The sequence below is a fragment of the Miscanthus floridulus genome, chromosome 18, assembly GCF_019320115.1.
Source record: "Miscanthus floridulus cultivar M001 chromosome 18, ASM1932011v1, whole genome shotgun sequence".
NCBI classification, from domain to species: domain Eukaryota; kingdom Viridiplantae; phylum Streptophyta; class Magnoliopsida; order Poales; family Poaceae; genus Miscanthus; species Miscanthus floridulus.
In genome coordinates this window covers 71,521,443-71,533,398 of record NC_089597.1, presented here as the reverse complement: position 1 = coordinate 71,533,398, position 11,956 = coordinate 71,521,443, and the positions used below count along the sequence as shown (strand labels likewise).

At 50.4% G+C, this 11,956-nt stretch overlaps 1 protein-coding gene and 1 pseudogene across 1 annotated transcript; one reads left to right on the top strand and one right to left on the bottom strand.

The window, feature by feature from the left end:
• Nucleotides 1-2,100: 2,100 nt before the first annotated feature.
• Nucleotides 2,101-5,909, bottom strand: LOC136524004 (uncharacterized). Its single transcript, XM_066517496.1, has 4 exons — nt 5,272-5,909; nt 3,030-3,186; nt 2,212-2,296; nt 2,101-2,105 (listed from the first exon to the last, which is right to left on the bottom strand). The coding sequence occupies exons 1-4, from the start codon at nt 5,907-5,909 to the stop codon at nt 2,101-2,103; spliced, it is 885 nt and encodes a 294-aa protein (XP_066373593.1).
• Nucleotides 5,910-7,062: 1,153 nt separating this feature from the next.
• Nucleotides 7,063-11,079, top strand: LOC136524003 (uncharacterized; annotated as a pseudogene).
• The last annotated feature ends 877 nt before the right edge of the window (nt 11,080-11,956 follow it).

The following is an 11,956-nucleotide window of genomic DNA, read 5'->3' as shown; positions in this document are numbered from 1 at the left end:
CGAGCAGCCCAACCAACAAGTCGGCGGTGAAGTGAGCGTGGAGTAGAAGTGAGCACTGAACAATCCGATCAACTGGTCGGCAGAGAAGTCCGACTGCAGGTGGTGTGACCATCTAGACGATGATCCTTTTGTCCTTCCCGGGTGACCCAATCCCCGAGTGTAAAAAATAAGCTCGTTGACTGAACTAGGCCCGTACAAAACAAATATGTAGAATAGGTAGTACATGATGTATCTTGCCGAGCAGTTGTAGATAAACATTATGTTTATTTTGAAGTTGTTCATCTTTTAAATATCAGTAAGTTCGTTCAAGTTGGTTCTGTATCGCATCATCAGCCCCAACTAGCCCATACCCCATAGCGTAGAGTGATTGGCACCCATTTACGCGTAAGAGCACAGGCGTCGCCGAGGAGCCGCTGCCGACCACCCATAACGCAGAGGGCTGGCGCTCGTGCATGTGTAGGTGTGAGATCGAGAACAGGGCCGCTTCTAGATAACACAAATGAGAACATGGTCGGATGATGAGTTCGTGGAGAATATCTTAAAGATATTACGCATGTAGAACGATCGGAGTATCTTAAACACGGAGATATTAAATGGAGAAAAAATAAATTAGAGATGTGTTTATATTTAATATAAAACCGCCCGAGCCGTTAGTTTGTGGCTGAGCCCCCAGCCCGGCCAGCCCGTGAACCATAACGTGAAGCGATGGAGCTCATGTACGTGTAGGAAGACAAGCATCACCGAGGAGCCGCTGCAGACCACCCATAACACAGAGGGCTGGTGCTCGTGCACGTGTAGGGAGAAGCCAGGAGATAGGGCCGTCTCTGGAAATCACAAGCGTAAATGGGGCTGTTCAGGGAGTCGTTGAGGCGAAAACATGTCATCTTTGGAAAAAAGTCATTTGGAGAATAAACATGGAGAAATATCATGGCGAAAACTTTATTAAATGTTCATATATGAAAGGGTGATTTAGCTTTAGTCATAACGTCTGGTTGGTGGCGTATGCCGTTATATGGTCGGCGTCGACGAAATAGTCCGACCCTCGAGCTTTTCGGCCTGTCGTCATGATGGCGGTCGCGGTCGTCATAGCGCCGTTCTTCACAGTCAATCATCATTGCGACGTGGCATGGCTCGCTTGGCTCTGGCGGCTCGCTTGACGGCTCGGGCGGCTCGCTCGTGGCCCGGGACTGCTGGAGTGAGAAAGAAGCCGCCGGAACATTGCTGGCCGCCGGAACATTGCTGGCCGCCGAAGGATCCGGACGAGGTCCGAGTTGTCTACCATTGTTGATCTCATGTTGATGATGGCCGTATGTCAGCAGCAAGGGAATTTACTCCCGTATGCATGCATGGCGCTGTATATCGCTTTTGATCGTGATGGATCATGATTGACGCACGACACACATAGATGCAGGCATAACAATGACCTTGCTTGTTTGTTGAGAGGACGTACAGGCACGTGAAGCCGTAATATCTTCATGATTTCCATAATTGGCTTGTATGGCTGCACGGACTACGATCCGTGCTTGCATGTGTTGCCGCCGATGCAGATCATCATCGCGGTGCTCCGGCGTCAGGCGTGTATTCAGCCTACCGCAATGAAGCATCGGGCGCAGCCCAGGCACGCCGATCAGCTTGACCGGCCGGTCGTGATGATTCTCTCCTATGATCTCTTCTGAGCTCGTACGCTTGGTCGAAGAAGTCGTCGCAAGCATGTGTTGCTGCCGTGAATCCACGGTGAGTTGTGCCGTGACGTCGTATCACCGCGGATGATGTTAGATCTTGAGATATGCCATCTGGTTCGTCATGGATCAGCACATATATTCCCTACCTAGCGCGCCACTGTCGACGAAATACAGCCGGTAGTCTACCAAGGGGTATGCCTACGGTAGTAGTTGAATCAGTAGAGGTGCGCGTGACGGAAACTAGATGGTGACACAGAATGCAAGAGACACCGATTAGGCATATTCGGGCCGTCAGCTTGACGTAATACCCTACTTCCTGTGTCTTTGGCGGATTGTATTATGAGATGACATATAAATTCGAGGGGGTCCCTACTCGTCTTATATAGCATAGGAGATTAGGGTTACAGGTAGATTGTATCTATCCTGATCAGTTACATGATATATGTTTACAAGGAATACGATATCTAGCATATCCGATCAGATTCTCCTTCATCATCAAGGATGCATCACTCTGGCTTGCGGCGCATACCTGACCTGTGTCGTGCCCTGCGTGACTTGATCTCATGGGCTAGGCCTCCCCTGGCAGCACGGCCCATGTACAGCCCCATGGGTATCTGGGGTTATACTCCCACAGTTAGTCTCGTTCAAGTTATTCCAAAGAAGGGAGGAATGATAATCTTACGTAATGAGAAGAATGAGCTTATTCCTCAACGGACTGTGACTAGGTGGTGTATGTGCATCAACTATCACAAACTCAACAAAGCCACCAAAAAGGATCACTTCCCCCTTCCCTTCATCGATAAGTTGCTTGAACGGCTAGCCAAACATTCCTTCTTTTGCTTCCTCGATGGTTACTCTGGTTACCACCAAATTCCAATCCATCTTGATGACCAAAGTAAGACAACATTTACATGCCCCTATGGTACATATGCTTATCGGCGAATGTCCTTTGCGTTATGTAATGCACCCGTTTCCTTCAACACTGCATGATGTCTATCTTCTCTGATATGGTCGAAAACATCATAGAAGTGTTCATGGATGACTTCTCTGTCTATGGAAAGACGTTCACCAAATGCCTAAATAATCCAGATAGGGTTCTACAAAGGTGTTAGGAGAAACATCTTTGTCCTAAATTGGGAGAAGTGCCACTTCATGGTGAGGGAAGGAATATTTCTTGGACACCGAATATCTGAATGCTGGATTGAGGTGGATGGAGCAAAAATCGAAGTAATCGAGCAACTTCCACATCCCACAAATGTTAAGGGGATTCGTAGTTTCCTTGGACATGCTGGGTTCTATCGACGTTTCATCAAAAACTTCTCTCATATAGCCCGACCTCTCACCAACCTGTTTGCCAAGGAAATCCCCTTCATTTTCGGCGAAGAGTGCTATGCATCCTTTTACACTCTCAAGCAAGCACTCATTTTTGCGCCCATCATACAAGCACCCAATTGGAATCATCCCTTCGAGATCATGCGTGATGCGAGCAACTTTGCCATAGGAGCTGTTTTGGGCCAATCAACTGATCACAGGCATCATGCCATAGCCTGCGCAAGCAAAACACCTGATTGGCCCTTAGCTAAACTATGCAACCACCAAAAAGGAACTTTTGGCAGTGGTGTTTGCCATTGACAAGTTTTGATCCTATCTAGTTGGGGCAAAGGTAATTGTGTATACATATCGTGCTGCTCTCAAGTACCTCCTCACTAAGAAGGATGCAAAGCCAAGTCTTATCCGTTGGGTACTGCTACTCCAAGAGTTTGACATTGAAATTCGAGATAAGAAAGGAGTAGAGAACTCGGTGGCTGATCACTTATCACGGCTGCAAGTAAAAGGAGATTCATTGCTGCCCATTGATGACTACCTACGAGATGACACTCTCCATAAGGTAACAACATCAGACCCTTGGTATGCTAACATTGTAAACTTCATTGTTGCTGGATTACGTCCCACACTACTGGAAAACTGTACTTTGCCGAGTGCCTGAGACTTTGCCGAGTGCTTTTTATCGGGGCACTCGGCAAAAATAAAGCACTCGGCAAACGTGGCTTTGCCGAGCGCCATGCACTCGGCAAAGCCTGGCTCTCGACAAATCTAGGCTTTGCCGAGTGCCGCGGCACTCGGTAAAAGTCCCACTCGGCAAAAGGTGGCCGGCCCGTGACGGCGGGCATCTGCCGTCAGACTTTGCCGAGTGCCTAACGGATGGCACTCGGCAAAATTTTTTTTATTATTTTTAAAAACTTATTTTGCCGAGTGTAAACCTTGGGCACTCGGTAAAAATTTTTTTTAATTTTTTAAAACTTATTTTGCCGAGTGCCAGCGTCAGGCACTCGGCAAATTTTTTTTTTTATTTTTGAAAATCATCTTTGCCGAGTGCCTTTTGGGCCGGCACTCGGCAAAGCCCACTTTGCCGAGTGTCCCCCATGGCACTCGGCAAAATGTTTTTTTTATTTTGGGCCCAAATTTTTTTTCTGTGGCCTTGTGACAGTGTTTAAAACTCTATTTTAAAATTTGGGGCAATTTTGACTTTTTTTGATATATTTCATTAGTTTATTTCGTTTCGTCTAATTGTTTGGGATATTTCAAATTTGAACTGCAGGTACATGGAATAATGGACTTTGATCATCCAAAAATTGATACTCATGATATTTAGGGTATGTTTAGGCCGTATCCAGAAAGTCACATGAAATCTCGAGTATCTCGTTGACGTAACATGTCGAGGTACTTGCCGGAAATGTGATTTTAAATTATATAAAATGCAAACGAAGTCCGAAAATCATGAAACTTGTCGATGCGTCGTGTTATCACATGTGGAGGCTGTGGTAAAAAATTGTAAAGGTTTCGAGCAAATTGTGACGTCGGATGCCAAAAACCCAGACATCTCCACATGTGATCACATGATGTCTGGGTTTTTGGCATCCGATGTCACAATTTGCTCGAAACCTTTACAATTTTTTACCACAGCCTCCACATGTGATAACACGACGCATTGACAAGTTTCATGATTTTCGGACTTCGTTTGCATTTTATATAATTTAAAATCACATTTCCGGCAAGTACCTCGACATGTTACGTCAATGAGATACTCGAGATTTCATGTGACTTTCTGGATACGGCCTAAACATACCCTAAATATCATGAGTATCAATTTTTGGATGACCAAAGTCCATTATTCCATATACCTGCAGTTCAAATTTGAAATATCCCAAACAATTAGACGAAACGAAATAAACTAATCAAATATATCAAAAAAAGTCAAAATTGCCTCAAATTTTAAAATAGAGTTTTAAACACTGTCACAAGGCCACAGAAAAAATTTTGGGCCCAAAATCAAAAAAAAAATTGCCGAGTGCCATGGGGGGCACTCGGCAAAGTGGACTTTGCCGAGTGCCGGCCCAGGGGGCACTCGGCAAAGATGATTTTCAAAAATAAAAAAAAAATTTTGCCGACTGCCTGACGCTGGCACTCGGCAAAATAAGTTTTAAAAATTAAAAAAAAAATTTGCCGAGTGCTCAAGGGGCTTACACTCGGCAAATTTTTTTTTTAAATAAAACCACCGGCCCAAAATCCCCCCCCCCACCCCCGGTACCCTAGCCGCCTGCTCTGTCCTGACGCCCGCCGCGCCTCCCCTGCCGGCCAGCGCCGCCCCACAACGCTCTGGCGCGCCCACGCCGGCGAGCCCCCGCACCGCGCGCCCCCGCCCCCGAGCAGCCCCCAGCCCGGCCGCGCGGCTCCCACGGCGCGCCCACGCCGGCAAGACCCCGCCCCGAGCACCCACGACGCCCGCCGCGCCTCCCCTGCGGCCAGCGCCGCTAGCGCTACTCCGCCGCGCCCCCGGCGAGCCCCCGCCACCTGCGCGCCCACGCCCCCAAGCACCCCCCAGCCCGGCCGCGCGGCTCCCCGACGCGCCCCACGCCGGCGAGAACCCCGCCCCTGAGCAACCCCCAGCCCCGCCGCGTGGCTCCCCGGCGCTGAGGCCGCCAGCGAGACCCCGCCCACCGCGCGCCCCCGCCCTAGCCCCGCCACGCCGCCCGGCCGCGCGGCTCCCCGGCGCGCCCACACCGGCGAGCCCCCGCCACAGCGCGCCCCCACCCCCGAGCACCCCCAGCCCAGCCGCGCGGCTCCCCGGCGCGCCCCACGCCGGTGAGCCCCAGCCACCACGCGCCCCCACCCCCCGAGTACCCCCAGCCCGGCCGCGCCGCCGCCGTCAGCGCTGCTCGCCGCCATAAGCGTGGCCCGCCGCCGCCGTCCGAGCGTGCTGCCACCGCCGGCGCGCGCGGCTGTCCTCCCCTGCACGCGCCAGCCCCGTGCGCCCCTGCTCTTACCGCCGGCTTGGAAGAAGGAGGAGGAAGCCAGCAGTAAGGAGAAGAAGGAAGAAGAAGGAAGAAAAAAGAAGAGAAAGAAAGAAAGGAAAAGGAAGAAAGGAGAAGGAAAAAAGAGAAGAAAAAGGAAGAAGGAGGAGGAGAGGAAGGAGGAGGAGAAGGGGAGAGGGGGAGGAAGCCGAGGTAGAGGGGAGGAGGAGGTGCCTCGGCCTTCTTCTCTGTGTGCCTGTCCCGCCGACGCCCCTACCGTCACCGAACCGCCTACGAGCGTGGGCAAGGTATATCCACCCTTTCTCCGTTTGTCGGCCTTCGTGCCGTTGTGATGTCGGCCTTCGTGCCGCTGTTCTTATCGGCCTTCGTGCCGTTTGTGATTGTCGGCCTTCGTGCCGTTGTTTTTTGTAGGTTTTGGAAACCTCCCCGTGCAAGGGAGGTGCTGCCGAAATTTTGAACTTATAGTGTCGTGTTTCTTCTTTTGCAGAGCAGGACCTGTCGGAGGTGACCCGAAGGTCCCCGATCGTTTTTGTCGGCGTCGCGGGTCTGCCTGCACTGCGTCGCCTCGCCACTGCGTCGACTCGCCACTGCCTTGCTAGCCTGATTTCACCGACACCCTAGGTATAAATCATCTCTTTTTCCGCTTGTCTATCGTCGTAGATCGGTGTAGCCTAGTTAGGCGTCTCCCGTCCGAAAGAGATATCTTTGGAGGTATGCAGATCTTTGCATATCTGCGAGCATTTCTGTTTCGGATTGTCCACGTTTTTTGGACAGCCCACGGATACGTAGATGGGTTAGTTTCCATGGTCCGCTCCGGTCCGAGACGGTGTTTCGGCATCACCCCCTGTTGTTCTCTGGATACACACTCTCCCTTGCAGGACGTGTATTGGGAGAACAGCAGGGAGGTGCTGCCGAAATTCCGTCTCGGATAGGAGCGGGGCATGGAAACTAACCTCATCTACGGATCCACGGGTGGGATTAGGACCTATCCTCACCTATTAGAGAGTAGGGACACCGCGTAGATGCAATTGATGGTGACTCATATGTGCTGATACGTCTGTTAAAGGATGGAGGACCGTGAGTGGATGTACACGCTCCAGAGAGACGAGCACGATTACGACTTGCTGTTTATAGTCAAGGTCGAAGAATTCTTACAGCATGCATTTGGTGAGAGTGCCGGAGGCCATTCTCTAGTGGTTTGTCCGTGCAGCGGTTGTGACAACAGAAGAAGGAAATATAGGTTAACCAAGGGTAAACATATTGTGAAGTTTGGATTTACTCCGGGCTACCACCGGTGGATCCACCATAGTGAAGCCGATCGTATCAGGGAGGAGGTGGTGAGACCACGGCTCGAGGCTTTCGATGATGATGTCGGGGTAGCAGACATGCTGGATGACACGCACCAAGCTCAGTTCGCTGAAGGACGTGACAAGGAGGAGATGGAGGCTACCGTAGATGCCTTCTACCTGATGTTGGACTCGGCATAGAGACCCCTTCATGATCATACTAATGTTTCTCAGCTGGACGCCATTGGTCGCGTAATGGGGTTGAAGGCCGAGTTAAACCTAAGTCGAGAAGGCTTCGACAAGATGGTGGCCGTGTGGAGCGATATGCTACCGAAGACACACATTATGCCGAAGAACTTGTACGAGTCAGAGAAGCTTCTTCTTGCACTTAAGATGCCGTATGACAAGATACATGTGTGTCCGAAGGGGTGCGTCCTATTTAGGAAAGAACACGCGGATGCAAAGTACTGCCCGAAGTGTAAATCCTCCAGGTACATGGAGGTAGACTCAGGCGATGGCCAGAAGAGGTAGCTTAAGATCCCCATGAGAGTCCTACGACACCTTCCGTTCCTGCCGAGGCTCCAACGGCTATTCATGATCGAGGAATCCACGAAACAGATGACATGGCACAAAAACGGCACACGATACAATCCTGAGAAGATGGTACATCCATCCGATGCTGATGCATGGAAGTACTTCAATTCACAGCATCCTCTCAAAGCAGAGGAGGCTCGTAATGTACGTGTCGCGCTGGCAACAGATGGGTTCAATCCATATGGCATGATGGCTGCACCATACACATGTTGGCCCGTGTTCGTCATCCCCCTGAATCTCCCCCCCGGCGTCTCCTTTCAACGACATACCGTGTTCCTGTCGTTGATAATCCCTGGACACTCGGGGAGTAATATGGGTGTCTTCATGGAGCCTGTGATAGATGAGTTGATCAATGCTTGGGTCAAAGGGGTGTGGACATACGACCGAGCTACGAAGACTAGCTTCAAAATGCACGTCTGGTACCACTACTCCCTGCACGACTTCCTGGCGTACGGGTTAATGTGCGCCTGGTGTGTTCAGGGGAAGTTCCCATGCCCAATATGCAAGGAAGCTGTGAGGTTCATATGGTTGAAGAAGGGTGGCAAGTATTCGTCGTTCGACAAACATCGTCAATTCCTCCCTCTTGACCATCCATTCAGAGAAGACGTCAAGAGTTTTACGAAAGGTGTCAAAGCGATGGACCCTAGACCGTACTTGAGGACTGGGGTGGAGGTTCGTGCTCAGATAGATGCTCTCATGCCCAACGAAGATGGTGGTTTCGTGGGATATGGTGAGCAACATATGTGGACTCATAAGTCCGGCTTGACGAGGCTCCCCTATTTCGATGACCTCCTACTGCCCCATAACATTGATGTCATGCACACTGAAAAGAATATCGCCGAGGCACTTTGGGCAACGCTCATGGACACTGACAAGTCTAAGGACAACCCTAAGGCTAGAGTGGACCTGGCGACGTTGTGCGATAGGCCAAACCTAGAGATGCGGCCTCCTACAACAGGAAAGCAGTGGAGAAGGCCTAGGGCCCCCTATGTCTTGAAAATCGATCAAAGGAGGGAAGTACTTCGATGGATCAAGAATTTAATGTACCCTGATGGGTATGCAGCGAATCTGAGCAGGGGAGTGAACTTAGAGACTCTGTGAGTCAACGGGATGAAGAGTCATGACTACCACATATGGATTGAGCGCATACTTCCATCGATGGTTCGAGGCTATGTCCCTGAGCATGTCTGGCTAGTGCTGGCAAAGTTGAGCTACTTCTTTCTCTAGCTTTGTGCCAAGGAGCTATCTTCGACCATCATTACAGAATTGGAAACTATGGCACCTGAGTTGGTCTGTGAGCTTGAGAAGATCTTTCCACCCGGCTTCTTCTTGCCGATGCAGCATCTAATTGTGCACCTCCCAACTGAGGCACGGTTGGGGGGGCCCGTGCAGGCCCGTTGGTGCTATCCAATCGAGCGATGTCTAAAGACTCTTCGCAAGAAATGTACAAATAAAGCCAGAATTGAGGCTTCCATTGCAGAGGCAAGCATTCGAGAGGAGGTTGCAAACTTCACGACATCCTACTACAAGCCGAACCTTCCTAGCAAGCATAATCCACCCCCTCGTTACAATGCTGGCAAAGTTGAATCGACCCTCAGCCTTTTCAAATGCCAACTAGGCAGCGCAAGTGGATCGACCCCCAAGAGATTGGATCCAGAAGAGTGGCGCAGAATCACGCTATATGTGTTCACCAACCTTGTCGAGGTTACGCCATTCATTAAGTAAGTTCTCAACGAACTTGTTTCAATACGACGTCACTGTTCTGTATCGAACCCCATTGATTCTCTTTGGTACAGGGAATTTGTTCGTCAAGAGTGGCATCAATCAAGGGATCCTACCTCGCACGAACATGATACCCTTCTTTCAGAGGGTGCGGGAGCTGGGAGGCCTGATTTTATTTCTTGGTTCAAATAAAAGGTCGTACATTCGTCGATATTCCTTAGTAGCTTGTACGTTCCAATAGTATAATGATGTATCATGCTTGAGCTTGCAGGCACAAACCAATGCGTCCATGAGTGACGAGTTGAGACAGGTTGCAAACGGCTTCAAGTTAAGGGTGAAGTCATATACCAGTTATGATGTGAACGGATATCGCTTCCACACGTCAAGACACGAGCAGACTCGGCCCGGTCGGAAAACCACCAACAGCCAAGTTTTTACGCTGGGCACTAATGACGTCGAATACTACGGAATAATTGAGGAGATCTATGAACTTGAATATGAGGGTCGGGTACCTCTTACTCCTATCATATTCAAGTGCCACTGGTTTGATCCTGCACGAACGAGACGGACCCCTCATCTTGGGCTAGTCGAGATTAGGCATGATTCCGTCTATAAAGGAAAAGATGTCTATATTGTGGCTCAACAGGCCGTGCAGGTGTATCATACGCCATACGCGTGCCAAGACAAAGACCATCTTAAGGGTTGGTCTACTGTGCACCAGGTATCTTCGCACGGTAAACTACCTGTTCCAAATGATGAAGATTACACCTTCGACACAAACACATATGATGGAGAGTTCTATCAAGCAGATGAGCTACAAGGGAGCTTTGAGATAGTCTTACCCGATGTGACGACCGCCATGGAAGTAGACAATGAAATGGTTGATGACGAGGACCCTGGAGATGTAGTGCTAAATCCGAAGGACATTCAAATGCTTGAGCGATTCCATTTAGGCAAAGACAATGAAGAAGACACAGAACCTTTGAATAGTGTTGCCCATTTGGACAATTTTGACAGTGATGATGAGACCTATGACCCCAATCATGAAGATTATTCCTAAACCATGTAATACTATGTTTTTTATTAAATTTTGTTATGTTTATTCATTTTGAACTATTTGACATGTATGTACTAACGCTTGTTGTTCATTCTTTGTACATTGCAGGTGACAGAACAAAGATGGTGGGCAACCGTTCACCGAGGCAGGTGCTCTCGGTGTACCAGAGGCTACGCCCTCCTGATGGAGGCGAGGGGACGTCTTTGCCCCCAGCGGCGAGAGCAGGCCTAGGTCACCCCAGCACGGGGAGGGGGAGGGGGAGGGGGAGGGGGAGGGGGAGGGGGAGGGGCCGGGGTCGCCCCAGGAGGGACTCGCCTCCTCCCCCGGCTCTCGACCAGCCGGAGGACCCATCTCCTACCCCGGAGGAGCACGTGGCGGCCATGGGCACGACCACAGACACTCCGTCGGGGGATGAGGGGACTTAGCAGACGAAGGACAGTTCTGCTTTCTCGGCTCCCTACCTGCGAGGTCCCACAAGCCTTCCTCTGATTCCGCTTCCTGACCGACGCCCACTGGTTCGTCCTGTGGGAAGAAGGTAAGTAACTATAGATGTTATCACTAGTACTTCATATGATACGTTGAAAATCAAAAGAGAAACTGATAATTTTTCGTAATCACTTGTGCAGGGGCTGGCTAGTTCTGTCGGGTGCTCTTGACCCCCCACGCACCCCCGCTACCGTCCTGGGATGTATGTGCAGGAAACACTTCCCCGGCCTTGTGGACTTGAAAGAGGGGAGGTGGGAGCCGGCCTAGGCGTGGGACAGGTACAAGCTCGACTCAGATGACGAGCAGGACAACAAGCAGGAGCGGGTTTTGGCGGACTTTTGGGCAAGTGTCTCACAACATAGCTCAATACATCTCCTCTATTGCTTAAGTCTTTTATTGAAATAATGAACGGATACATCGTGTTTGTATGCAGAGGTACTTCAAGGCCGAAGAAGGTAGAGAGACCCTGGCGGATCAGACGGCACACAGAGCCTGTAAGAAGTACGTTGGCGACATGATTCACGAGGCGCGACTCCAGGCCCACGTCGACTACTATAGGTCCATCAAGAAATAGCCCCTCAACAAAACCGGCGCAAGAAATGTGGCGCTGACCAAGGAGCAGTACCTTCAGGTAGGTGAATAATATTAATTCGTTTTGAGATTTAGTAGGTCCAGAATTGATCTTCTTATATGTCAAACACTTGATGATGTGTAGGTGTCGGCCTCGTGGTGCATGTCGCATAGATCGGCATGATCGAGGATCGTGGACAGGTACCTTGACCCGGCGTACATCGCAAAGCACGAGCAAGGCAAGTG